Here is a 25,511-nt window from a genome sequence, read left to right on the forward strand (position 1 = left end):
AAGGCAGTCAGGAAACTTCCATGGGGAAGGTACCCTACAGCTGGGCTATGGAGGCTGAGGAGGGGTGGATTAGGTACAGAGGTGAGGGAAGGGGTACAGGCTGTTGGGACTGGGTGTGGGGGTTAACTGATATGAAGGACGCCAAGGGAAATGAAGTGCAAGATGGGGCTGGAGAGGGGGCCTGGACGGGCACCGTGTAAGTATTGTGGATTTCACTGGAAAGGTGTGAAGACATTCCGGCAGCCTGGGTTTGCATTTGTACCAGGAAGAGAGCCTAGTCCCCTTATTTTGAAATGTGTTCTCCGGTCATCATGTCACATATAATAGTTTGTCCTGAGCATCCAAAGAAGCCACTGCTGACCTACAGACAAGAAAGTATAATTATTTGCAGAGAACCTTCCACTGCAGGCTCTATACTCTTTCTTCCCTAAATTATTTCATTTTAAAGGTCAAAGCCAAGGAGGGGGTTATGATTATTATTTCTATTTTACAGAAAAAGAAGCCAAGACTTGGGTATTAACTTGAGCAAGCATGCACGAGAGTAAATGGTTTTGAGTCCAGGTTTGCTGAACTCCAAAATCTACACTTTTACCCATCGCTTTATATTGTCTCATTCATTCATTCATTCATTCATTCATTCCTTTCATGAGCGAAAGATGACTATCCACCCACTATGTCCTAGGTACTGTGTCAGGCTCTGTTGATCCAAGGATGCACAACACCCTCAGCCTAGAAGGCCCTAACATCCAGATCAAGCGGGTGTACTGACCCACCCAGGGAATAACCCTGTGATCAAAGCCTCAGTAGCCTATGCCCTAAACACCAAAGAAAACCCACCAAAACAAGCAAAGCAGATAAAGACAGAGCCCAGTGATTTCTTTTAGGATGATAAACCCGATGTTTAGGAAGAATACCCAATCCCCACAAGAATGTTTATTTTTGAAGCTCTTTTGTTCAGAGAGGGAGTAATACACTGTGTTTTCAAGCCACCTCATGACATTTAAAACAAAGAGGCCACTGCTTGTAGATTCATTTTGAAGCTGGAAATCCCTTGCGGCAAAGACTGCTGCATTTGGACATATGAAAATCCTGGTTCGCATCTCAGCTCTCCCACTTCCTGGCTGAGAGGCTCTGGATGCTTCCTTGCTCTGAGTCTCAGAACCCTCACATGTGTTAAAACACACAACAGTGTGTTTCTCTTTTTTGCTCACCCCCACCCAATCTCCATCCTAACGATTAGTAAATCTCAGAGGCTCTACTCCAAAATCCATTCCCAATGGATCACTTCGACCTCTACCAGGATCACCATCATGCAACCACTGTTATCCTGCAGGGAATATGTCTATTCGTCACCTCTTGGTTTTACAAGTTATATCCTAAGCCTTCTGCAAACATTTTTCACATAGCAGAGAGACAGGCTTAAAAACCTGTTCGGATCATTCCACAGCCCTTCTTCAAACTCTCCAAAGGCTTCCCACTGCCATACGAATACCAAGAGAAGTCTTCTCCAGACTTGACCCTTGCCCATCTCTCCACGCTGGTTCCCATGCCTCAGAGCCTTCACAAATGACCTTTTCCTCTGAGAATTTTGCAGGGCTGGCTCCTTATCACCTTGTGTCCTACCCAGGGAAGATCTCATCCCCACTGCCTCCCCACACTCTACTACTCTTAGAATACTACCTAATTTGATCCTCAGAACACTGAAGCTTTATCATTGTCAGCTGACTTGTTTATTTCTTTCTCCACATTAAAACATAAGCTCCATGATGAGGGACTCTTCTCCCTTGTTACCTTTATTTCTAGTGCCTAGAACTTGTTCATTGTACATGATCAACGAATATTTGATAAATGAAAAGTGAAATAAAAAGTGGCTGAGGCTGTTTTCAGGATTAAAACAACATATGAACGGAAGAAGCCAGCCTAACATTTGGCGCATAAAAACCCCCACATATTGGGGCAGCTGGGGGGCTCATTGGGTTAGGCGCCTGACTCTTGATTTCGGCTCAGGTCATGATCTCAAGGTTTTGTGGGTTCAAGCCCTGTGTCGGGCTCTGTGCTGACAGCATACAGTCAGCTTGGGATTCTCTCTCTCCCTTTCTTTCTGCCCCTCTTCTGCTCATGCACACGCATGAGTGTGCACGTGCTCTCTCTCTCTCAAAAATAAATAATAAATGAACATTAAAAGAAACCCACATAGCCTGCTTAACCACAGGTGCTTCTGGCACTTGGCTTCTAGAGTCAACAAGCTCCCCAAAGGTGGATGAAGATGGCTAACATATGGAAGGAAATTCACTGGCTACGTAAGCAAAAGTAGTCAATGCTACATTAAATGGCTACGAATATCAACTTCATGTCAACCAATCAAAGGCAACTGGTACCAACCCTTTACATATTTACATAAAATGACAGTAATCATGGGATGCCTAAGCATGTAAAAATGTCTGAGACAGCATGGGCATGACCTTCCAAAGTATGAGAACCTTGGATGCTGGAGAATCCTAAAAACAGCCCTACTTTTTTGCCTTCTTTTTTAATCACTTCTCAGGTTAAAAAGTAATGGTTAATGATAGCTATTTTTAAAAGACGGAGGTTAAAAACACTCCATTTTTTAAAGTGTTAAAAATGTGTTTTTCTTAGCACTTTTCTACGCTGGAAATTTCTGGAAGTAACAAGATACCTTTTTTGGAACAGTTTCTGGGAGGACAGCTGCGTACAAAGGAATTTAATGCCCGCGTCAGAGCTTCTTTTAATAAGATAAAGTAATTCAAGCTCATTAATTTGGTATGTAGAAATGATTAAACTGAAAATAGAACAATATCAATATTTTCTCCCAAAATAGCAAAAAACCCCACAACTTTCAATGTCAAACTTTTTAAGAGCAATCATGGCTTTACTTCTTTGTTTGCTAATTTGGGTGGGTAATGTGATGCTCTTTCTCAACGTATTCGGATTTAAAATAGGCTACTTACTGAGACATTCTCACACTGTCCTATATGTTCTAAAAAACTGCTTTTGACCAAAACAGGAAGCAATCTTTACCACTGAAAATGTAGCTAAAAAAGAGATCCCTCCATCAGCAGAAGCAAAGACCATTCTTCAAAAAACATGGCACCAGCTCAGGAGACTGGAGGGCACACAGGCAGTCCAGTGCCCTCACCATTTCCTTTGCTTTTATTATATTAGGCAGTGTCACTTTAATTAAGCCATCAAATCAAATTATCAGATCAAGTGGTTTTGATTCCACTGTGGTTTGAACAGGTTTCGTTAAATTAATAAACCATATGTTTCATGTTGTTGGAAGGAAAGTTATTTTTCCTCCGTTCACTGTTCCAAAAGTCTTCACAATAGATAGTATTCAGCACTTAATCACCGAATGTTCTTCCATGTGTCCGGGATGTGCTGCAGAATAACTGAAATGACAGCCCATTAAATCCTAAAGTCCGTCCAAGTTATTTACCGACAAAGGGCAGAGTGGAGAATTGGATGTCCCTTGAACAATCCACTGAGCCTAAATATTGTTTCCATTTACTGGAACTTAAAGCTTTATATTTTTTATGGGTGACATCCATTATAAGTCTTTCTTCAGCAACAATACAATATTGAGATGACTTTTCCTCCTTTCCTTTGGTGTTGTACATGGCCATGCGTCCAGTGCTGGCACTGAAAAGCTTGATTCTGTTTTCTCCGTTCCAGTATGTCCAATCATCCTGACAGCAGGGCATGATGGGGATGCATTAACTCAGGCACTCCTCACGGTGCTGCTCAATGAACACCAGGTAATGATCACAGCCAGGGGAATGAGGGAGGTACAGGGCTATAATCAGTTCACTAAGGTTCTCTTACATCGTGGCCGTGAAAGATGACCAGGTGTTAAGGTGACTTGGTAAGTGGTTGGTCACTGAGTCAATAAATATCTAATTGGCCCTAAGGTCTTGCAGTGGAATGGGAAAATAGAACCAACCAATGCCTCACGATCATGGTCACAGCCATCTTTAAGACAGAAAATATTTACGTCAAACTAAGCCTGTGAGTGAGTTTTTCCACCTTAGTTTGAGCCATCCTCTAGAGCACCAGTTGGTAAATCTGGTCTGCTGCCGGGGTGCCTGAGTGGCTCAGTCAGTTAAGCATCTGACTTTGGCTCAGGTCGTGATCTCGTGGTTCGTGAGTTCAAGTACCGTGTCAGGCTCTGTGCTGACAGTTCAGAGCCGGGAGCCTGCTTCCGATTCTGTATGTCCCTCTCTGCCCCTCCCCTACTCACACTCTGTCTCTCTGTCTCTCTGTCTCTCTCTCAAAAATAAATGAACATTAAAAAAATTAAAATAAAAATCTGGCCTGCTGCCTATTCTCGTGAACAAGATGTTTTGGGAAGACATTTTCTACACCCATTCATTTGCATATTGTCCATGGCCGCCTTCATGCCAGAGAGGCAGAGCTGAGTAAATGGCCTCTATCTGGTCCTTAACAAAGAAAGCTTACTGACCCTTCCCTTCTGTAATTAATTTATTTTCCCTTCTTCTGTAATAACAGCACAATAAACACACAGCTCCGTAATCAACACAGTAGCTCTCTTAGGCATTGGAAGTTTCCAATAGTGATTAGATAGAGAATGCCAATCAGACAGGCTTTATTTACTTATTTTTTTAATTACCAGAAGATTACAGAACACCATCCGTCTCTTTTTGAATCTTTTTTGCAGAAGACTAGAGAAGAGAAAGGGACTCTGCCTGTGTATTGGGACTCTTTACTGCATACATGTCAAAGGTCTAAGGTCAATCTAAGTCCTCTAGGCTGCCTACTGACGGCCAGTATTTGTGCCTGGCTTTCGGCCCATAGTGCCATGGAATTAGGTGAATTTTCTTGGGGACAAAAAAGGAGGAGCATTTGGTTATGTAGACTACGATTCCATGAAATGTGCATTTATTTTTTTTTTAAATTTTTTTTGTTAACGTTTATTCATTTTTTTGGGACAGAGAGAGACAGAGCATGAACGGGGGAGGGGCAGAGAGAGAGGGAGACACAGAATCGGAAACAGGCTCCAGGCTCCGAGCCATCAGCCCAGAGCCCGACGCGGGGCTCGAACTCAACGGACCGCGAGATCGTGACCTGGCTGAAGTCGGACGCTTAACCGACTGCGCCACCCAGGCGCCCCCATGAAATGTGCATTTAAAAACAAACAGGGAGGGGCGCCTGGGTGGCGCAGTCGGTTAAGCGTCCGACTTCAGCTCAGGTCACGATCTCGCGGTCCGTGAGTTCGAGCCCCGCGTCGGGCTCTGGGCTGACGGCTCGGAGCCTGGAGCCTGTTTCCGATTCTGGGTCTCCCTCTCTCTCTGCCCCTCCCCCGTTCATGGTCTGTCTCTCTCTGTCCCAAAAATAAATAAACGTTGAAAAAAAATAAATAAAAAATAAAAACAAACAGGGACGTCAATAGTCACTGGGGAAATGCAAATCAACACTACTTCACATCCACTGGGATGGCTAACGCAAAAAAAGACACATAGCACCTGTTGGTGAGGATGTGCAGAAATCCCATACACTGCAGATGGGAATGCCAACTGGTGCACTGGATTTGGAAAATCGGTTCGCAGTTCCTCCAAACTTGAAAACTGGAGTTACCGTATGACTCCGTTACCTACTCCAGGCTATATACCCAAGAGAACTGAAAACACACGTCCACACAAGAACCTGAACATGAACGTTCACAGCAGCATTACGGACAACGGCCAAAAAGTAGAAAAAAATTCAAACATCTATCACTTGATCAGCAGGTAAACAAAATGTGGTGTATCCGTATAATGATATATTATTTGGCCATAAAATGGAGAATTCTGATACATATTCCACCATGGATGAACCTGGAAAATAGTATGCTGAACTATTATGCTAAAAGAAGCCTGAGATAGGGGCGCCTGGGTGGTTTAGTCAGTTAAGTGTCCGACTTCGGCTCAGGTCATGATCTCACAGTTTGTGAGTAAGAGCCCTGCGTCAGGCTTTGTGCTGGCAGCTCAGAGCCTGGAGCCTGCTTCGGATTCTGTGTCTTCCTCTCTCTCTACTCTTCCCTTACTCACGCTCTGTCTCTGTCTCTCAAAAATAAGCGTTAAAAAAATAAAAAAAAAGAAACATTTAAAAGAAGCCCGAGACAAAAAACCATATATTGTATGATTGCGTTTGTATGAAATACTTAGAACAGGCAAATCCATAGAGACAGAAAGCACATGAGTGGTTGCATGTGCTGGGAATGCGGGCGGGGCAGGAGAAAGAAAGGGAAGAAGGAGTGACTGCTACTGGGTATGGAGTTTCGTTTGGGGGGTGATAATAATGTTCTGGAAGTAGATAGTAGTGACGACTGCACGACTCTGTGAATATACTAAAAACCAATGAAGGGCACACTTTAATTTTTTTTTAAGTTCATTTATTTTGAGAGAGAGAGAGAGAGAGAGAGAGTGTGTGTGTGAGAGACAGACAACGCATGTGCAAGTGGGAGAAGGGCAGAGAGAGAAAGAAGAATTCCAAGCAGGCACAGCGCTGTCAGCATGGAGCCCAACAGGGGGCTTAAACTCATGAACCATAAGATCATGACCCGAGCAGAAATCAAGAGTCAGAAGCTTAACCGACTGAGCCACTCAGGCTCAGCTTTTACGTGAAGTGCGCACTTTAAAAAAATGAATGTCGGGGCGCCTGGGTGGCTCAGTCGGCCTCAGTCGGCTCAGGTCATGACCTCATGCTTCATGAGTTTGAGCCCCACGTCGGGCTCTGTGCTGACAGCTCAGAGCCCAGAGCCTGCTTCGGATTCTGTGTCTCCCTCTCTCTCTGCCCCTTTCCCACTTATGCTCTGTCTCTGTCTCAAAAACAAATAAAGATTTAAAAAAAAATCAAACAAAACAACACTCCCCGCCGAATATTATAATATGTGAATTAAATCTCAATAAAGCTGTTACTAAAAAAACAAACAAACAAACAAACAAACAAACAAATAGATTTTATTGTTACTGAGTGATAAAAAGGCATGAGCCCATGACACATGCTATAACATGGATAAATTTTAAAATCTTAATGTCAAGTAAGTGAAAGATAAAAGCAGATCAGAGAGAGGTTGCTTCAAGTTGGGGATAGGAGAAAGAAGTGACTGCAAAGGGTTGTGAAGGAACTTTTTGGGGTGATGAAAATGTTCTAAAACTGGATTACATAGCTACATAACTGTAGCTATACATTTAGTAAAAATTATTGAATTGTACATCTATAACCGCTGGATTTTATGGCATGTACATTACCCCATCAAAAAACCCAGGAAACCCTGACAGACTACAACCAGAAGCGGAACATGGTACACACAGTCACTCCGGGACCCCGTGTAGCGGTACGTAACCAAATCCGAACACGTATGTGTACTCCAGGCTGCCTCCATTCTACCCCCAGGTTCATACCGAAGAGAGGTATGTCTGTATGCTGATCAAAAGGCATGGTCGAGAATTTTCATCATCATCAAACTGTGGAAACAATCCACACCCTCATGGATACTAAAGTGGATGAATAAATTCATTTAGGTGGAGTCTCACAGTGAAATTCGGCAGTTAAGAACAAACCACAACTAAGATGACCCTCAAAACCACTGCAGAGCAAAAAAAAAAAGCAAGACACAAAAAGGGACAGAATAGATAATTCTATTGCTATGAAACTGAACAACAGGCAAAGCGAATTCATGGTCTTGGTTACCCTTGGGAATGGACAGTTACTAGCAAGGAGATGGAGACGTTCCTGGGAAGCTGTTGGTGTTAGCCTCCTGACCTGGGTGTTGCTATTCTAGTGTATTCGGTTTGTGAACACGCATCAGGCTGTGTATGTGTTATGTGTGCACTTTTATGTATGTTACACTCCAATAACATGTCTAAAAAACAAATAGGACTGCACCTACATCTTTCTCTGCCTCCACAGCGATCAAAAAACATTTTAATAGTCACACATTTTAGGAGTAAGCAATAGACCCTAGGATAATTGCAACAAAGCCTTGTAGAATGAAAAACTGATTCCCTGATTTAAGGACGGGTCCATGGCTCTGCTCAAATTCAGAGAAAGTCCATTTCATGGAAGATCTTGCTCCCTTTGACAATTTAATGTGACAGAAACCATGATCTTCTCTAACTTTTTTGGGTAGTAAGCACCATGCATTCGCTCTGCACAGGTGATATATCGTGTAACTCAGCTCATTAAAACAATTTTTTTTAATGTTTACTTATTTTTGAGAGAGAGAGAGAGAGAGAGAGAGAGAGAGAAAACAAACCCAAAGCAGGCTCCAGGCTCTGAGTTGTCAGCACAGGGCCCAACACAGAACTTGAACCCACAAGCTGTGAGATCACGACCTGAGCTGAAGTCGGAGGCTTAACCAACTGAGCCACCCAGGTGCCCTCCGGCCTGTTTTTTAGCAAAAAACTTTGTAACTGTCATAACCTCAGCAACTGTAGCTACCAGACCTTGTATTCACTTGTGATATAAATTCATCATCCCCTACACATCCTCGGCATTCACCTCTCACAAAATCCCAAAGAGATTCTTCTTTTCCCAAGCAAGTTCTCTTGGATAAAAGCTTTTGAGTTTGGTCGTTTTATTTTTAGCTTGGTTAAAAAACAAAACGAGCCCAAGTGAGGTCTGCTATGCCAGCCAAGCTGAGACGTTTTACAGGTTTGCATGCTTCCTAACCCTCCCATTGTTCCCAGCCGACAAACGGTGCCCTTGACAAAGTGTCGGCTCCAAATTACTCGAATCTCAAGCATTTCTTGATGGGATCTGGCCACACACTAGCTTCTCTCACCATCCTCAGACAAAATCACACAGACAGGAAGGAAATGATCACATTCTTAAGCTCCCTTTCCTCTTCTTTTAGCTCCTTTCCAGACATATGAGCCGGGAAAATGGGCTCATTCTTATCATCAAAGTGCACATCAATGCGGTTATTTGTGGAATATAATCGCATTCCCCCTACAAATTCCCCCTTTGTGCCTACAAAGGTCATATGCCAGTAAACTGGTCCTTCTTATTGGGGGTGGGGGCACTCTTAAAACAAAACATTCCCGTGTAACTTACCCCACTAAAAATACCACAGTCTGTCCAGTGTTGATAAGAGACACCAGCCCTTCCCATACTACCCAAGCTCACAACTTGTGAGGAGAGCACTGGCTTGGGAAAGAGGCAGTTCTTCACACCCAAAGAAAATTCCTTCTTATTCCTTCCTCCCTCCCAAGTATTGGGACTTGGATCAGCCTTATTCTCTGAGTGTTTCCCGAGCTCTAAGTCATAATGAGGACAAGTCACAGAGCCCGAGGTTGAGCCGTGAGGGCAGAATCAGACTTTTTCGTCTCCTGGGAGAGAAATAGATCTTCAGTTCCCAAGAGAATGTAGCAATGGAAAGGAGGAAGATGCCTGAAAACAATAAACTCATGTGTATCAGATACAGGAATCAAGCTGTAAAATAATGGTTTCAAAAAGGCCACGTGATGTCTGGTAGGGGTGGAGAACCTGAGGGGGAGGGAGGTCTTGCCTGGTGTGGAGGTGGGTAAGGACACCGTAGAGTGGAGTGCTGGGGGCAAGTCAAAGGATATTGAGACAGCATCCCGATCTCAACGGGCAGACGGGTAAAAAGTAAGACACCCCAAAGCTTTCTGTAGACATTAACCCGTTAGTGTTGACATTACAAGGTAAAAATACTGACAGAATGACTGACACATCGCTAGTCAAAAGGGCAGTTTTGAACATACAGCTACTTAACCGGGGAGTTATTGCCACAGTGCTTCTATTTATCACCCAGACAAGTCTCTTTTCGCAGAGCAACATATGCTCTCAATACCGAGTTCCAACTCTTGGCTGTTGCCGAACTCCTTTTCATTCGAAGTAATTTAGGATAAGGAATCTTGCTCTGGGCAAGAGCGTGTAATCCAAACATACCTTTAGAGGCTTCTGTCCCCAGTGGGTTTTCTAAGAAGTCTGTCATGTCATGGTTCCAGGCGTCGCGGACCGCAGACTTGGACACCACCCTGTCATTCAGCCCTTGCTGCGGTCGGAAGTTATTTCTCAGATACTCCACCGACTTGACGTGGTCCTGCTGCTCCGTAGTGAAGATGGAATAAAAAGCCTCGAGCTGAACCGAGAACCAGAGAGGGAAGGGAAAACAAGACCACCGATGAGAAAAGCTAAGTGGTGCAAGGTGGGTGGGGGTGACAAGAACACCAAATGCCAGGACTTGCCCAAGGCCGAGTCGGACAAACCCAGCAGGACCCAGGTTGCCTGATGGAGTCACTGTCGACAGGCTTATCTGGCTGCGGTTTCTGTCCTGCCAGCCAACCAGTGGAACACTCCACCGGAGGGCTGTACGGAACTCTTTTAGTTGGGGTCTTGGAAAAGAGTTCTGGTCTCTCTGCTGTGCCCCCTGGCAAGACCGTTAGTATTCTGGGGAGGAGCACAAAGTTACGGTGAAGCTGGCAGGTTCTGGAGCCAGACTACCTGGATGGCAATTCTGACTCCACAGCTCAACCACTCTGTGGCCCCGAGAAAGTTGCCTAACTGCTCTGAGCCTCAAGTGTTCCTCAATAAAGTCGTGATAATTATAGCAGCATCTACCCCGATCGGGTGTGTGCCAGGGCTAAATGAGATAATCTGTGTGCAGTGCTTAAAACAGTTCCTGGCACGTTAAGACTCGATAAAGACTAGTGACTGAATTCTTACTAAGCATCTTCTTACATACGTACTAGAGATCGAGTACACAGCAAAGCTGCTAAGGCTTAAAGCTGCTGGATGCAAGGCTTGTGAAGTAAACTGCCCAGTTTCAACATTTACCAGATGGGTAACCGTAGTCAAACTCTTAAAGGTTTCTGTAACTCAAGTTTCCATGTCTGTAAAAGACATCTATTACTAGTAGCTATCTTATAAAATTATGGAAAGGATTAAAATGTCTGGAAATTATTTAGCAGCCAGTAAGCCCATAGTAAAGGTTAGCTGCTATCACTTTCATTAATATTATTAAAAAACACTTTCGACAAGATTACTGGCCACACTTTTATGGAAAAGCAAAGAAAAAATAATCAGGACTCCAGGATCATACGTCCATTATCAAAAAGGATTTTCTGTGGCCATCAATCTTCTGTTCATTAAAAAAAAAAAAAAACAAAAAAAAAAAAACAAAGTAATTTCAGGGGTACCTGGCTGGCTCAGTCCTTTAAGCATCCCACTTTGGCTCAGGTCATCATCTCACGGTCTGTGAGTTTGAGCCCCAAGTCAGGTTCTGTGCTGACAGCTCAGAGTCTGGAACCTGCTTCTGATTCTGTGTCTCCCTCTCTCTCTGACCTTCTCCTGCTCACTCAATCTCTCTCTCTCTCTCAAAAATAAATAAACACTGGGGCGCCTGGGTGGCTCAGTTGGTTCAGTGTCTGACTTTGGCTCAGGTCATGATCTCATGGTTCATGAGTTCAAGCCCCACATCAGGCTCTGTGGTGACAGCTCAAAGCCTGGAGCCTGCTTCCAATTCTGTGTCTCTGGCTCTCTCTGCCCCTCTCCTGCTCATACTCTGTCTCTGTCTCTCTCTCTCCCAAAAAGAAACATTAAAAAAATAATAAGAATAAACATACAAATCAAAACCACAATGAGATACCACCTTACACCTGTCAGAATGGCTAACATTAACAACTCAGGCAACGACAGATGTTGGCAAGGATGCAGAGAAAGAGGATCTCTCTTGCATTGTTGGTGGGAATGCAAGCTGGTGCAGCCACTCTGGAAAACAGTATGGAGGTTCCTCAAAAAACTAAAAATTGAACTACCCTACAACCCAGCAATGGCACTACTAGGCATTTATCCACGGGATACAGGTGTGCTGTTTCGAAGGGACACATGCACCCCCATGTTTCTAGCAGCACTATCAACAACAGCCAAAGTATGGAAAGAGCCCAAATGTCCATCGATCGATGAATGGATAAAGAAGATGTGGTATACATATACAATGGAGTATTACTCGGCAATCAAAAAGAATGAAATCTTGCCATTTGCAACTACATGGATGGAACTGGAGGGTATTATGCTAAGTGAAATTAGTCAGTCAGAGAAAGACAAAAATCATGACTTCACTCATATGAGGACTTTAAGAGACAAAACAGATGAACATAAGGGAAGGGAAACAAAAATAATATAAAAACAGGGAGGGGGACAAAACACAAGAGACTCATAAATATGGAGAGCAAACAGAGTGTTACTGGAGGGAGTGTGGGGGTGGGGTGGGCTAAATGGGAGAAGATTAAGGAATCTACTCCTGAAAGCATTGTTGCACTATACGCTAACCAATTTGGATGTAAATTTAAAAAAAATAAAAAATAAAATTAAAAAAAAATTGTGAAAATAAATAAATAAATAAATAAATAAACATTAAAAAGATTTTTTTTAAAGGATTTAAAAAAAAACAAAGCAATTTTATGATATAAGAGAAATGAAGCTGAGAATGGGTAACAGAGATGTGTTCTCAGTGGACCAGAAAGTTATCCTGGTCACCAAAGAAATAAAGTTAATCTAAAACGTCCAGCCATGGAAAATACTAACGCCTGAGGGATGGAATGAAAAAGAGAGACACTGAATGAACTCTTCCCGGCCCATTTGGCTCCCTGAATACCAAATCAGAATGCTTTCTTAGGACAGAATTACAACGTGAAAGATGTTAGATGCTTCCCAAGTGGGCACTGAGTGGCTGTCCTAGGCTTTGGGGGACAAGAAGGTGGCCAATACCAATGTGTAAAATAAACAAGAACAATATGACCGGGTGTCTTCCTGTGCCCCCTTCCCCTTTTTTTAATGTAGGCTCCATGCCCAACATGTGGCTTGAACTCACAACCCTGAGATCAAGAGTCACATGCTCTACTGACTGAGCCGGCCAGGCCTCCCCAATCTGGGTTTCCGGATGGTAATCTCGAGGCCTGGAACTAACCCCAGTGCTTCTCAAACCGCTTCAGAGAATGTCACAAAAATTGACCTGCTTGATCTGAAACTCACTCTCTTTGCATGAGAAAGCAATGATCATAGTGACCGTAGCCAAGAGAAATCATTTAAGTACCTGGATTCACCTATCAGTCCACCTCCCCTCCAATTCTCCTGCAAATGTAAAGTGATAATAAACCATGAAACCTTCCCTGCTTTTTCATCAAGGTAATAGAGTCAGGATGGTCTCTCAACGAGCCCAGAAGCAAAAGTAGCCTGGTACTGTGGTGTTATTCCCATTTTCTGCTGGTCACGTAACTTCTAAATAACTCATGTGGCGGCTGTTCAGAATTGCCTCTCTTCCCACTCTTCCTTCTGATGCTCCTTCTTTATTTACAGTGAAGAGAGAGAGGCAATAAAACCAGAAAAAGTAAGAAAATTGGACTGTTTACTCTGCCAGATGGGACCCACTCAGATAACTGGAGGTATTAAAAAATCAAATTGCCCCAACCTGGCAATGTATATGCTTCTGATAGGACTGCCCAAATCAGAACCGAATACATCCACCCGTGAGAGAAAGTTTCAGGTTTTTCTTACAGAAAATATCTTAACATTACATGGAAGGAATTAACAAAGAGCCTCTGGAGACCATCGAGGGAAAGACCAACCAAAATGATTAAAAGGATGGAGGATAAATCCCATGTGGAAAGGTTAAAGGAAGTGGAATTGTTTAGCCTGAAGAAAAGGCAAGTTAGGAGTAATTTGATTAAAGGCCCTTGTATGTGGAAGATGCTGAACAGCTCTTCTCCATGTCCAGAGAAGGCCAAAAAGAGGCAACTGGTTTAAATTAAAGCCTTAGAGACGTGAGTTGAATAAAAGGAAGAATTTCTTAACTCTCAGGGTGATTTTTTTTTTTTTTTTAATGGCCGGGCTGCCATACATAGCAAGGTATACTGGAAATCTTCTGGAAGAGCAGCCTTCTGTCCTGAAATAGCATAATCTCTGAGATGCCAAAAAAGGATGGCCTTGGAGACTGTCTCGGCAATCTAAGATTTGTTTATTCTCTAGAAGACTTGCCTCTTTCACAGCTAGCATTTAGTTCTCCTACAAAGTTTATTTCTGATGCCTCAAGAATTGGTCATGTAACTGTAAGAGGCAGGTTCTGAATTTAACACAAAAATGCTTTTGCTTAAACTGCTTTTACAGCTTAATGACATGCCATGGCTTAAAAGCTCGGTAGCTTCCTTGTCATTACCTCAACTTGCCCAGAGATTTCCAAGGGAGGATGTGACGGTTCACGGAGTGAACTGATGACCTGAACGATATTAAACTGTCATCTGGATCATAGCTTCACTGGACAGTCACACAAAAGAGGGAAAGGAGGTCAAGCTTAGCAGACTCATCAAATGTCCTTTGGTAGGTTGGCAGCATTCACTAGAACCCTGTCATTCCTCTAAGTTGAATGAAAGTTGCCAGTGGCCTCTCTTGTTGGTATCTGGCATGTTTGGCCATTGAGTGGAAACCGCCATGATCCCTGGGTTGGCAAAGGGAGTCTATGTTTTCACTTTGGCAGGTGAACAGTGATACTCTGGGTGAGAAATCCACTGCAGATTGTCCCTCGGCCCTTACCCTGGCTTTGTAACCACGCTCGATAAAGGGGAGCCCGGCCACCACCTGGACCTCCACTTTTTGAATCCAAGCAACACTATTTACAGAGACTACAATAAGAAACACTATTTACAGAGACTACAATGAGAAGGTGTCCTCTAGGATTGTACCACACGGCAGCAATGCCCAACACGGAAGCCACAGGACAAACTGTCAACCCTTCTAGACCTGGTTGACAGCTGCACAGCGATCTTTTAGAAAAGATCATGCCTCCGTTCAAAGCTTTCTAGGGCCTCCAATTCTAATGGTGGGGCCCTAAACTCATAACTCTTACTCTTGCTATCTGGGTTCAAAACCCTGTTTTCAATTCCTACTTGCTACATGGGTGACCTTTGGTCAAAGTATTTGATGTTTCTGTGTTTTGGTATTCTTACTTGTACAACAGAGATAACATCAATACCTACCCCATGTAGTCCTTGTTACTATTAAATGAGTTACTATATATAATGTGTTAGGAATAATTCCTGGCATACAGTACATATTCACTAAGTATTATTATCATTACTATTAGTCTTATTTTATGAGGAATGTGGGAACTAGGATTGTATTATATGCTTCCAACAACTGTAAGATGTTCTCTCTGCTTCTCCCTCCTTTCTCCCTTGTATATTTATCCAACCCATTATGTGACAGGTACTTTGTCATGGAATTTACAAACATTACTTTGGTTTCTAACTTGTTTTAGTTTAAAATAATCACGTTAGGGGCACCTGGGTGGCTCAATCGGTTGAACATCTGACTTCGGCTCAGGTCATAATTGCATGGTTCGTGAGTTTGAGCCCCGCTTTGGGTTCACTGCTGTCAGCCTGTCAGCGCACAGCCCACTTCGGATCCTCTGTCCCCATCCCTCTGCCCCTCTCTGCCCTCTCCCCAAAATGAATAAATTTTTAAAAATTAAAAAACACAAAATAATATCATTCAAGTAGCATTATTAACAACACTATTATATCATTACACTAGCAGCTACTATTTATTGAGTGTTTATTACGTGCAAGGCATTGTGAGAAGAGTGCTTTGTGCTTTCCTTTAATCCTCACAGGAATCTCATATGGTTGGTGGTATTGTCAGATCATTATTATTATTTTTGGCTGATGAGGAAACTGCGCTTAGAGACGTTACATGACTTTCCCAAGATCATAGAATGGAAGTGAGGATTAGAAACCTAGGTCTATATGACTGTGTCATGCTCTCAGCCACTTCCTGTCCCACGCAGAATAGGCCTGCAGCATTATTCACCGAAAGAGTAACATTGCAGTGGAGATCTGAATGCGATAATAGAAGTCCCCAAACTGTTCCTTTTAGCTGACCCTGAAAGACCACTCATGCGGGGCACCCACCACTGGCAACAGAAATCTATCTGCACTTTTCTGTACTCTGGAAAGAAACAGCCTACGGCTCGACACAGAAGGAACCGGAAACCATGAGCAAGATGGCGGACCCAAGAAAAAGAAGCTGTGTACCACACAAAGCCCACACTTTTATTCACCTATTCTTTTCCAGAGGCAAGTAATAAACACACTTGGATTTATCTTTACTTTAATATAACTAATGAAGTCTTTATCATTTAGTAAAAATAAATGGAAGTTTTTATTTCTATAATGTAAAATTGACTTTTTAACTTTTGAAGTGAACATGTAAAACATTTCTTTCTTTTATCCCTGCTTGGGGAGTTGTAATTGCATTTTAACTGGTGCTGTTTCAGGAACAATTTTAACCTTGAATTGCAAATGTGTTGGCTGGAAGTGTATATAAATCATTTCAACTTAGTTTTTATTATAAAAATATTACAGAGAATAATTAGTTTTTAATCTGTCGGTTCAAATCAAAGGAAAGTTGAAATCTATTCATGCTATTCTTGTGCAAAAAGAGCTCTCATCCACGAGATGTGGGGAAGGGACCATCGTGGCTGAAGGGGGAAAATGAGAGAAAATCAAAAGTAATGTAATTATGAACCAGTAAAAGGCTCATGTGCACAATATTTTATAGAACGGGTATATAATGGCAGTGAAACAAAGCCAGAGTCCATTATAAACATAATAATAAACTCCAGGGTAAGCATTAAGAACTGAAATGTCACACCTAAGGTCATGAGACACTTCAGTGTCGGAACACATTTGAGGGGTGACAGGGCAGGCCCTGTTTTGCTGCCTCGTTATTAAACAAAAGTGATGGAATATTAAATTCCCAGTAGCGTGGAGCATCCAAAGTTTTACTTATTGAACCATGGTTACAAAAATAAAATCCGAGAATAGCTAGCTAACTACACGGACATGTCCCTCCGGTAGCTACAGATAGTTTTGCATGAAGACAATAACAGAAAGGCCTTCTACAGAAAGAAACAAATTAAACCATAATTACCAAAGAAAACTATCTGTTGGGATTAATAATGACACCTCACCCCGCCATTTAAAAAACCTCTATTCACATGCACTGTGCCTTATGTAGTGTTGGAATAGAAACTTTCTGAATTATGTAATTCATTAGTTGTTGTGGCCTTGAGGTAAACGTCAGGGCTATTAATAGCCAGTAGCCAAATGCAGCTGTCCCACCAGAAATGTGGCCAGGCCCATATGTTAAAATGATAATAATTTGTATATATTGGGTCGAATAAAATATAATATTACAATGAGTTTCTTTTTCCATTTTTTAATATGGCTGCTAGAAAATTTTAAATAATGTATGTGGCTTGTGTTTTATTTCTACTGGACAACATTGCCCCAGAGCCTTGGTGATCATTTAACAATAGCAACAAAAAACCCACCTACTATGTCCCGCAGTGCCAGGCACGAGTCTAGGCGTTCCACTCAGATTCCATCATGTAATCTTTATAATGGCTCCATGAAGTAGGTATGTTATTATCATCCCCATTTTACAGATGAAAACTGTGGCACAGAGTAAGCCGTTGAGTAGCTCAGTAATTTGGCTGAAAAATGGAGCCAGGAATGAAACCCAGGGAGTTTGGCTTGAAATGGAACATGGTCTTTTTTATTTTTTTAAGTTTATTTACTTATTTTGAGACAGAGAGAGAGAGAGAGAGAGAGAGTCAGTCCCCAAGCAGGCTCAGCCATGTCAGCATGGAGCCCAATGTGGGGCTTGAACTCATGAACTGTAAGATCATGACCTGAGCCGAAATCAAGAATTGGATGCTTAACTGACTAAGCCACCCAGGTGCCCCAGAACATGGTCTTGTTTCAAAAAAGTTTCTCTGCTCTTTATGACAGAGATAACAGTGGTTAAAAAAAAAAAGGTATGCAAATAAGCCTTTTCTATCCACTCCAGCTTATTGTTAGAAAAAAAAAAATCAAACATCCAAAAGCAAACAAACTAGACATCTTCCTATTTATTGATTACTTTTTTGACGGAACCTCTAAGAAGCACTTAAACAAAATTTACGCTAGGGAAAATATAGGTAGTATCGTATTTTAGACTACTGGAAGCAAATAGTCCTGGGAAAGGGAAGGTTGGGATAGTTTCCAATGGCCAAAGCACCGTCATTTGGGAGCCACTGTTCTAGAATAAAACACATCCTAGTATACTGAACTCAAATGATCATGTTCTCTGAATGATCACAAGCATAACACAGGCACCATCTCAATGTGCTAGTCCCGTTCCTTTGAACTCTTACACCAGCACTGAAGAGTGCCACCATTTTGTTTGGGTGACAAAGTCATGGCACGATGCATGCCTATTACTTACAGTAGATGTTCAGTGGAACCAAACACCTAAGCCATGCTGACTGCTGGCCAACCAAGCCAACGTGCGATTCCATTAGCAACAATGAATTGAGATCTAGATTATCACACAGGCCGGAGTCAGAGCTCACTGGCTACAGGGCTGGTTTGAATATCCAAGGAGGCTCACAAAAGAGGCAAAATAAGCAGTTGTTCATATCCAGAAGGCTTCAAAGAATCCACATCATACAAGTGCTAACCGTTGCGTTTTACGGCGAACACACTCTCGTCTCCATCACCTACAGGCACTCACTCTGCGTAAGACAGGAGAGAACAGGAAACAGTCTTTGGAGAAAGGGAAGGATGAGGAACTAGGAATGTTTTCCTTCTGACAGAAGCAGACACGGGATTCTGTCTACTTGGTCTTCCGCACTGGCTGTCTGCCTTTCTGCAACGAACATTCTGTGCTAGCTTCCGAAAGAATGTTGGCAGGGTCAGGGTGGGAAGGTCTGAAGCGATAATACTTGGATGGCTAATGGTTTCCTTTCCAAGGGCTGACACCGCCGTGACCTCCAAGCAGTGCGCCAGAAAGGATTCTGTTTGGCCACATGAAAATGAGCTGTTTTCCTCCCTTGGGGGAGAGAGAGAGAGAGAAAGGGAAGGAGAGGAACAGATGAAGCTGTGTCTGATAAAAGGATTAACTAAGGGCGGTTTCTAGTAAAGAAACTAGGAAGCCAATACGATTAATTTATTTCTTCACTATTTCCTTGAAAAAACACTACCTACAGAAAAGTCATATATTGGAAGTCACAGAGCAAAACTCTTTCACTGCTTCTTCTCTCTGAGGGTCTCAGTGGCAGGCAGTGAAGAGCAAACAGCTGTTAACCAAACACTTTCTAAGACCCCCAGTCACCGGATGTCAAGATGCTTCTCACTGACAGCACTTGACAAGACACCCAAGCCTACACCTCCGCCTTTTGTTTGGACCCATGAGATATCAGAAATTCTAATAAAAGCCAGTACTAAACAATTACTACTCTTTGCCTCTCCCCTTCACAGTGTCCTACAAAAAAAGTAACCAGACTTGCATGTCTTAACCTTGTTCTCTCAAGCCCTTGTATCTTTGAAAACAAAAGCATCTATCTTAAGGGACAAAAAAAGGATCCCTTTTCAAAATGCCCTGCCCCAATCCAGGGGAGATAAAACTTTGGATTACGATTTTACTTTATTCTAATAAAACAATGCTGACTTCACCATGAAGAAGAAAACTCATTTCCTAATTCATTGTCTTCTTAGGGCTGGAAATCCTGTCCGGCAACCAAATTTCTAGTGCTTCTTTGTTCATCGGAGAAGAAGTAAGAGAAAACAAAATTCTCAAGTACAACGTCAACAGCAGTGAAGCCAAGTGAGTCTGTGTGGCCTAACTGTAACGTGTGTCTCCTGCACATGGTTCCTTCTAAACGTGCTCCATTTACCCCCAGAGGGACAACACTTAAAGCTTTAGAATGCTACCTGGTACCTTTGATGATTTACTTCAGGATGGACACGGGACCCAAGGCCAGCCAATGTGTTGGCCAGCCAACATCTATTCAGATTCATCTTCTCAAATACTTGAAGTAGGACCCACAGTATTGTTAGCTGGTAGCTGGCATTTGAGTCGAAAGGTAAATAGGTATGAGATTAACCATATTTGGCCAAGTAACCAAAAGAAAACAAACTGGGAGAGAGAAGGGATGAGAATCTTGTGGAAGTACAGAATCACAGAGCTGTGGCAGAAACTCCAAGACTTAAGACCCTGTGTGGCCCCTGAAAGACAGAATGTGCTTCATCTTCTAGTTACGGTCCTGGTTATGACAGCTCCATCTCAGGATGCCTCGACTACTGTTTCTTTAAAATACCCCCTTATGTGAGCTACCTTAAGTGGGTTTCTATTTCTTAAATCCAAAACAGACCTGACCACGACACCATCCAACCCTATTTCCCCCGGTCTCTATTCTGTACTCTCTGCCCTTATTAGGAAAATCTTTGGACTATTCCCCATGGCAGCCAGGTCCACAATCTTGTTGTCTGTGTTCAGTTTTACCACTGATATTATCACATAATTCCAAAACCTCCCCTTGCCCACTACAACATTCCTTAGTCCTAGATGTCACGCTCTGGGAAGACATTTCTGTGAGCAGCTCTAGTAAGAACCTTCCATTTTTAGACCATCCAGGTTAATGGCTCAAATCCCTTTTCTTACAAATCCTACCCATTGTTGTTGGTTCTCGTTTCTGAAATTATGGAGAAGAAACATAATCTTCTACTTCAGTGCATGCTGTATTTTGACGTCTCACATATATCCCCTCTAAGAATTTTCTTCTATTATCCTTCATGAGGTGATTCCAAGGTTCCCTGTCCCTTCTCACTCCCACCTGCCTGGTGGTTCCTATTCCTCTGACATGGCCCCCAAACCCATCTCCATTTCACCAATTTCTAAATGCATCCTCCCGTGAAATCAGCCCAGGTCACACTGGGAGAGAAGCGGTCAGTGTCGTGGTCACCAATGTGGGTTTTGGAATCAGACAAACCTGGGCTTGGTTTCTGGCTTCAACATTCATAAGCCATGAATTCTTGGGCATGTTACCCAATCCCTCCAGCCCACGATGTCCTTATGTATACATCTTAGCCCAAGAGCCGTCTCTCAACTGTGTTTGCCCACTAAGTTGGCTATAACTAAAGTGTTTGCACACAGAAAGAGTTCGATCGATGGTATTTATTCTTTCATTTCATTGTGTATACAATCCCTCTCTTTTCTGAACTTTGGGTAGGTTTAATGGGTCAGAGCATGATCTCTGGGGTCGGACACCATGGCTTAGTCACTGGCTGTGTGGGCTTCGGCAAGTTAGTTCACTTCTGTGTCTCTCTATTAAATGGGGGTACAAAAGGGTACTTACCGCGTGGGACTGTTGTTCATGAGGATTAAATGGGTCAACACATATAAAGAGCTTAGAAGAGTTTCTGGCACAAGCTGTCATCATCATAGAGGGTAGTTATTCTCTCCTCAAGATCGATACTTACATAATACCCGATTTCATAGCTGCAGCTCTGCTCAGCCAGTTAATTTGCAGCTGAGGGGCCATGTTTCATAGTTTACAATTCTTGGTTTCAAATATGTTTGTTGGAAAGAATGAAGGAATCAACGGGGAGCAGAGGATCAAAATTAAAAAAAAAATCCTTACTGGTGTTCTGTAACAATGTTAGACAGTTCAGTCAACATAAACAAACAAGTAAACACAGAGGCCCCATTTGGGGCTGAATATCTACCTGATGGTAAGAGATGGGGACAGGCTTCCGGAAGACTATCCACTCCACAATTTCACTACATGGTGGGGTGGTCAGAGAACCTGTATACCGGTAATAGCTGCCCAGGGATGCAGGCAGGAGGTCCCGGAGGACGAAAGGATCCAGAAAGGTCTCCTTCTCTGTTTGGAGGAAGAGGGAAAAGAAAGGCACAATGGTAAGTCGTATTATGCTGCAGACACACAGTCAAACCCTCGGCATGCTGGTGCCACATCACAAGCCTTATGTTTGTTTACATCCTGAGAAGCACTAGCATTTGGTGGTGGGAGGGCCACAGAAAACAAAGCAGTGTTTCCCAGGGTGTGTTCTGAGACACCACAGTGCACTGTATTTCATGAAAAACACGTTCCATGATGAGCAACGCAGGGCAATCTGCAGTCCCTCCCTCTTCCCCCAGGAAAGAGCCACAACACTAGCACAGTGAAGTCTCTGAGAAGTCCTGCAGAAAACAAACGGACTTGATTTTATGTAACCCACCCCTTCCCGGTCTTGCATCACCACTGAACCCCTCCCCATCTGATACTTATGAACTAAAAGTCAGTGGAATGAACTCTGGGACGCCCAGGAGAAACTCAGCATGAAAAGAAAACTATAAGCCAATGGTAAAGCTCAATTCCAAAGTTGGTTACATCTCATTATAGTTTCACCCAGTGCCTATCCAAATCAAAGTGAAATCTAACCAACAAACAACCCTGAGGTGAATGGGTTGTATGATGGCCCTGAAAATAGGCTCCTTCTTCTTACAAAAGCAGAGGGGTCTTTCCGTAAGTAGGAGAAATGATATTTTCAGTTGAGACCTAAAAATATTATCTCACGATAACTCTATGAGAAAAACAAGGTGTGGAAGGGAATAGTGCCTGCCCGAGATCACATAGCTCCTAAGTGGCAAAACTGGGATACGAACCCAGGCACGTTGACACCAAAACTTGGACTGACTCAGCTAAAGATGAAGCTGAAGTTAACTATGTGAATATTGAAGGGTGGGGGCAAAACAGAAGAAAAGCATTTGTGGCTGTGCAAACAGCACGTGCAAAGGTCCGGAGGCAGTAAGAAACAGTGCAGCAGAGATTAGGGCACGGTGTTACAGTTCTCCCAATCAGGCACAGTAGATCATCCAGCCTCTTTCCCAAATCAGAGAAGGCTCTACTCTCTTCCTGGGTCTCCAAACAAAGGTTTAGCCCTCCCTGAATTTAAGTCTGGGATTCCTTTCTTATACCTTTTAGGGATATAATAAGGCTATTATAGTCCTGTTAGTGGTTTGCCTTAGCTCCCTGATGGCCTTCACCATGGGCCCAAGGACATTATTGGGGGCACCTGAGGGCCCCAGGTTACTTTCTGGACACATCTGTGCCCACAGGAATATTCTTTCCAGGCTCCCACCCCTCTTTCTTCTTCTTTTATGCAGAACAATCAGTACAGGTATTTGGGCAACTGTGTATCCATAGACTCGAGAGATCTCTGTAACTGGGGGATAATGCAAAACCCCAACAGAAATCAACTCTTCAAAGGAAATTTTTTTTTTTTTTTGCTGGGTGGCTCAGTCAGTTCAGCGTCCGACTTTAGCTCAGGTCATGATCTCACGGTTTATGGGTTCGAGCCCCACATTGGGCTATGTGCTGACAGCTCAGAGCCTGGAGCCTGCTTTGGATTCTGTGTCTCCCTCTCTTTCTGCCCCTCCCCCACTCATGCTCTATCTCTCTCTCTCTCAAAAAAAAACATTAAAAAAACTAAAAAAATTTTTTCTTTAATGTTTACTTGTTTTTGAGAGACAGAGAGAGCGAGAAAGAGAGAGCGAGTGCACAAGTAGGGGAGGGACAGACAGAGAGGGAGACACAGAATCTGAAACAGGCTCCAGGCTCTGAGCTGTCAGCACACAGCCCGACACAGGGCTTGAACCCACAAATCATGTGATCATGACCTGAGCCGAAGTGGGACCTAGGTGCCCCAAACGACTCTTTTAAAATAATTAAAATGGCAATTTCCTTTTGGTAGAGATTAACTGAATAACACTTCACACTTATTTAACTTTTACTGTATGCCAGGCACTATTCTAAATATTTACATGTTGTAAACATTTAAGCAGTACTCACTGTATGTGTCAGGTCTTTTTCTTAGAACTTTACAATGATTTATTTATTTAATTCTTAATATAGCCCCACAAAGTAGTCCTACTATTCCCAATTTACAGAGCTGGAATGCACAGCCAGGTAGTTGGGTTTAGAGTCCAGGCTTTTATTTTATTTTATTTTATGAGAGACCACGAGTGGGGAGAGGGGCAGAGGGAGAGAGAGAAAGAGAGAGAGAAAGAGAGAGACAGAGACAGAGACTTAATCAGGCTTCATGCTCATCGCAGAGCCCAACGCAGGGCTCAGTCTCCCGACCCTGAGACCATGACCTGAGCTGCAATCAAGAATCTCTCAAGTGACTGAGTCAGCCAGATGCCCTAGGCTTCCATTGTTCTGAAACCATCACTATATGCTTTTAATTTACAGCACTCTGTGTATGTGCTTTTAATAATCCAAATTTACAGATGTGGAAATCAAGGCACAGAGAGTTTAAATAACCAAGCCCAAGGTCACTAGTGAATGCAGAAACAGAAGCACTTATTCATGAGACTCAGAAAACTTGGCCGATTCTCATACAGGTTTTCAATTCCATTTTTTTTAAAGAAAAATTAAGTATTAACTAATAGAGGCAAAAGTCTTCAAATTATAGGGTTCTATAACCAAAATGACAAAAGCGGTTTCTGTTTGGACAAAAGGCCGGAAATCACCGAATTGCTCCTCCGCCCGCTGGCAAGTGTGGGTTTTAATTTCAACCTGGTTACCAGCAGCCTAATGATGGGGTAAATGTCTGCAAGCGAGCTTGGCTGGGACCGGGTTGGCTGGGAGCAGGAAACATGTTGGCCTTTGCTTGCCGCCTCTGTGCCTCCTGGGCTGTGTAAATAGACAACACGAGGCCCCAAGCAATACAGGGGGCATAGGGCCTGGCATCACAAGCCACAACATCACCATCTTCATTGTAGGTGAACTTGGCATCACACCACAGCCCACCGAGCTGCCTTAGGATCAAGGGCTCCAGACCGAACGACCAGAAAATCTTTCGAGTTTTTCCCTAGGAGCCTGATCCAATATGTGGGCTGCAGTTCAGCATGCTGCGGGCAGACAGGTAGAGACGAGAAAATCCCTCCACACTCGCACACCCACAGGGGTGAAGCCCCACCTACAGCATCCAGTCCAGGAACAGGTGGTGGCTTTAAGGAACATGAAAAGATAGAGCAGAAACACCTGCCCCGCCACCCTGAGGTGGCCGGATTTCACAAGGGCACACTGTTTCAGCAGGACTGGGACTCTGAAATATACACAAGTTCCTGTACGGGCTTATGAATTCGGCAGGGACTGATGGAAACCGCAGGTGTGACCATTGCTATAAGTGCAGAAGGGCTTTTTTTTTTTTTTTTTTTTTTTTTTTTTTTTTTTTTTTTGTCCTTGACCAAACCCAAGGGCTTCAGAGGCAGGTTCTAGCATTAACTGATGAACAGGTGCCATCAAATGGGTGGCAGGGCAGGTAGACATGGTGACAGGGACAGAGAAGCAGCTTTGCTGCGTGTTGACTACGCCACAGTCACCACCATTGGGTCAGATTCTGAGACCTGGAAGGGGCTTAGACCACCCTAGTTCAGAGGCCTTGGGAGTCAAGGAACCCTTTATTCAAACAAAATCTCACACGGGAAGCAGCCAACTCAACAAGTTCAAGTGCAGCCCCTGTGGTTAACGTTGAGCTGGGAACCCAGGGACACCTTGGAAACCACCAATTTAGTCCAATTCTTTAATTTTACGGCTGGGGAAATAGAAGACCAGAGGGATGGTCAAACACTTGAGAACACAG

General features: G+C 43.2%; 1 protein-coding gene across 8 annotated transcripts in view; it reads right to left on the minus strand.

Moving 5' to 3' along the window:
• PTPRG (protein tyrosine phosphatase receptor type G) overlaps positions 1 to 25,511 on the minus strand; it is a 721,980-nt gene that overhangs the window by 126,178 nt on the left and 570,291 nt on the right. For all 8 annotated transcript variants that reach the window (XM_086697741.1, XM_086697739.1, XM_086697740.1 and 5 more), the window contains 2 exons: positions 21,588 to 21,745; positions 9,934 to 10,126 (listed from right to left, as the gene is read on the minus strand). In XM_086697741.1, the coding sequence (XP_086553867.1) occupies positions 9,934 to 10,126; positions 21,588 to 21,745 (351 nt within the window). The remainder of the gene's footprint in view (positions 1 to 9,933; positions 10,127 to 21,587; positions 21,746 to 25,511) is intronic.

The sequence above is a fragment of the Puma concolor genome, chromosome A2, assembly GCF_028749965.1.
Source record: "Puma concolor isolate L17-30 chromosome A2, mPumCon1.1.hap2, whole genome shotgun sequence".
NCBI lineage: Eukaryota > Metazoa > Chordata > Mammalia > Carnivora > Felidae > Puma > Puma concolor.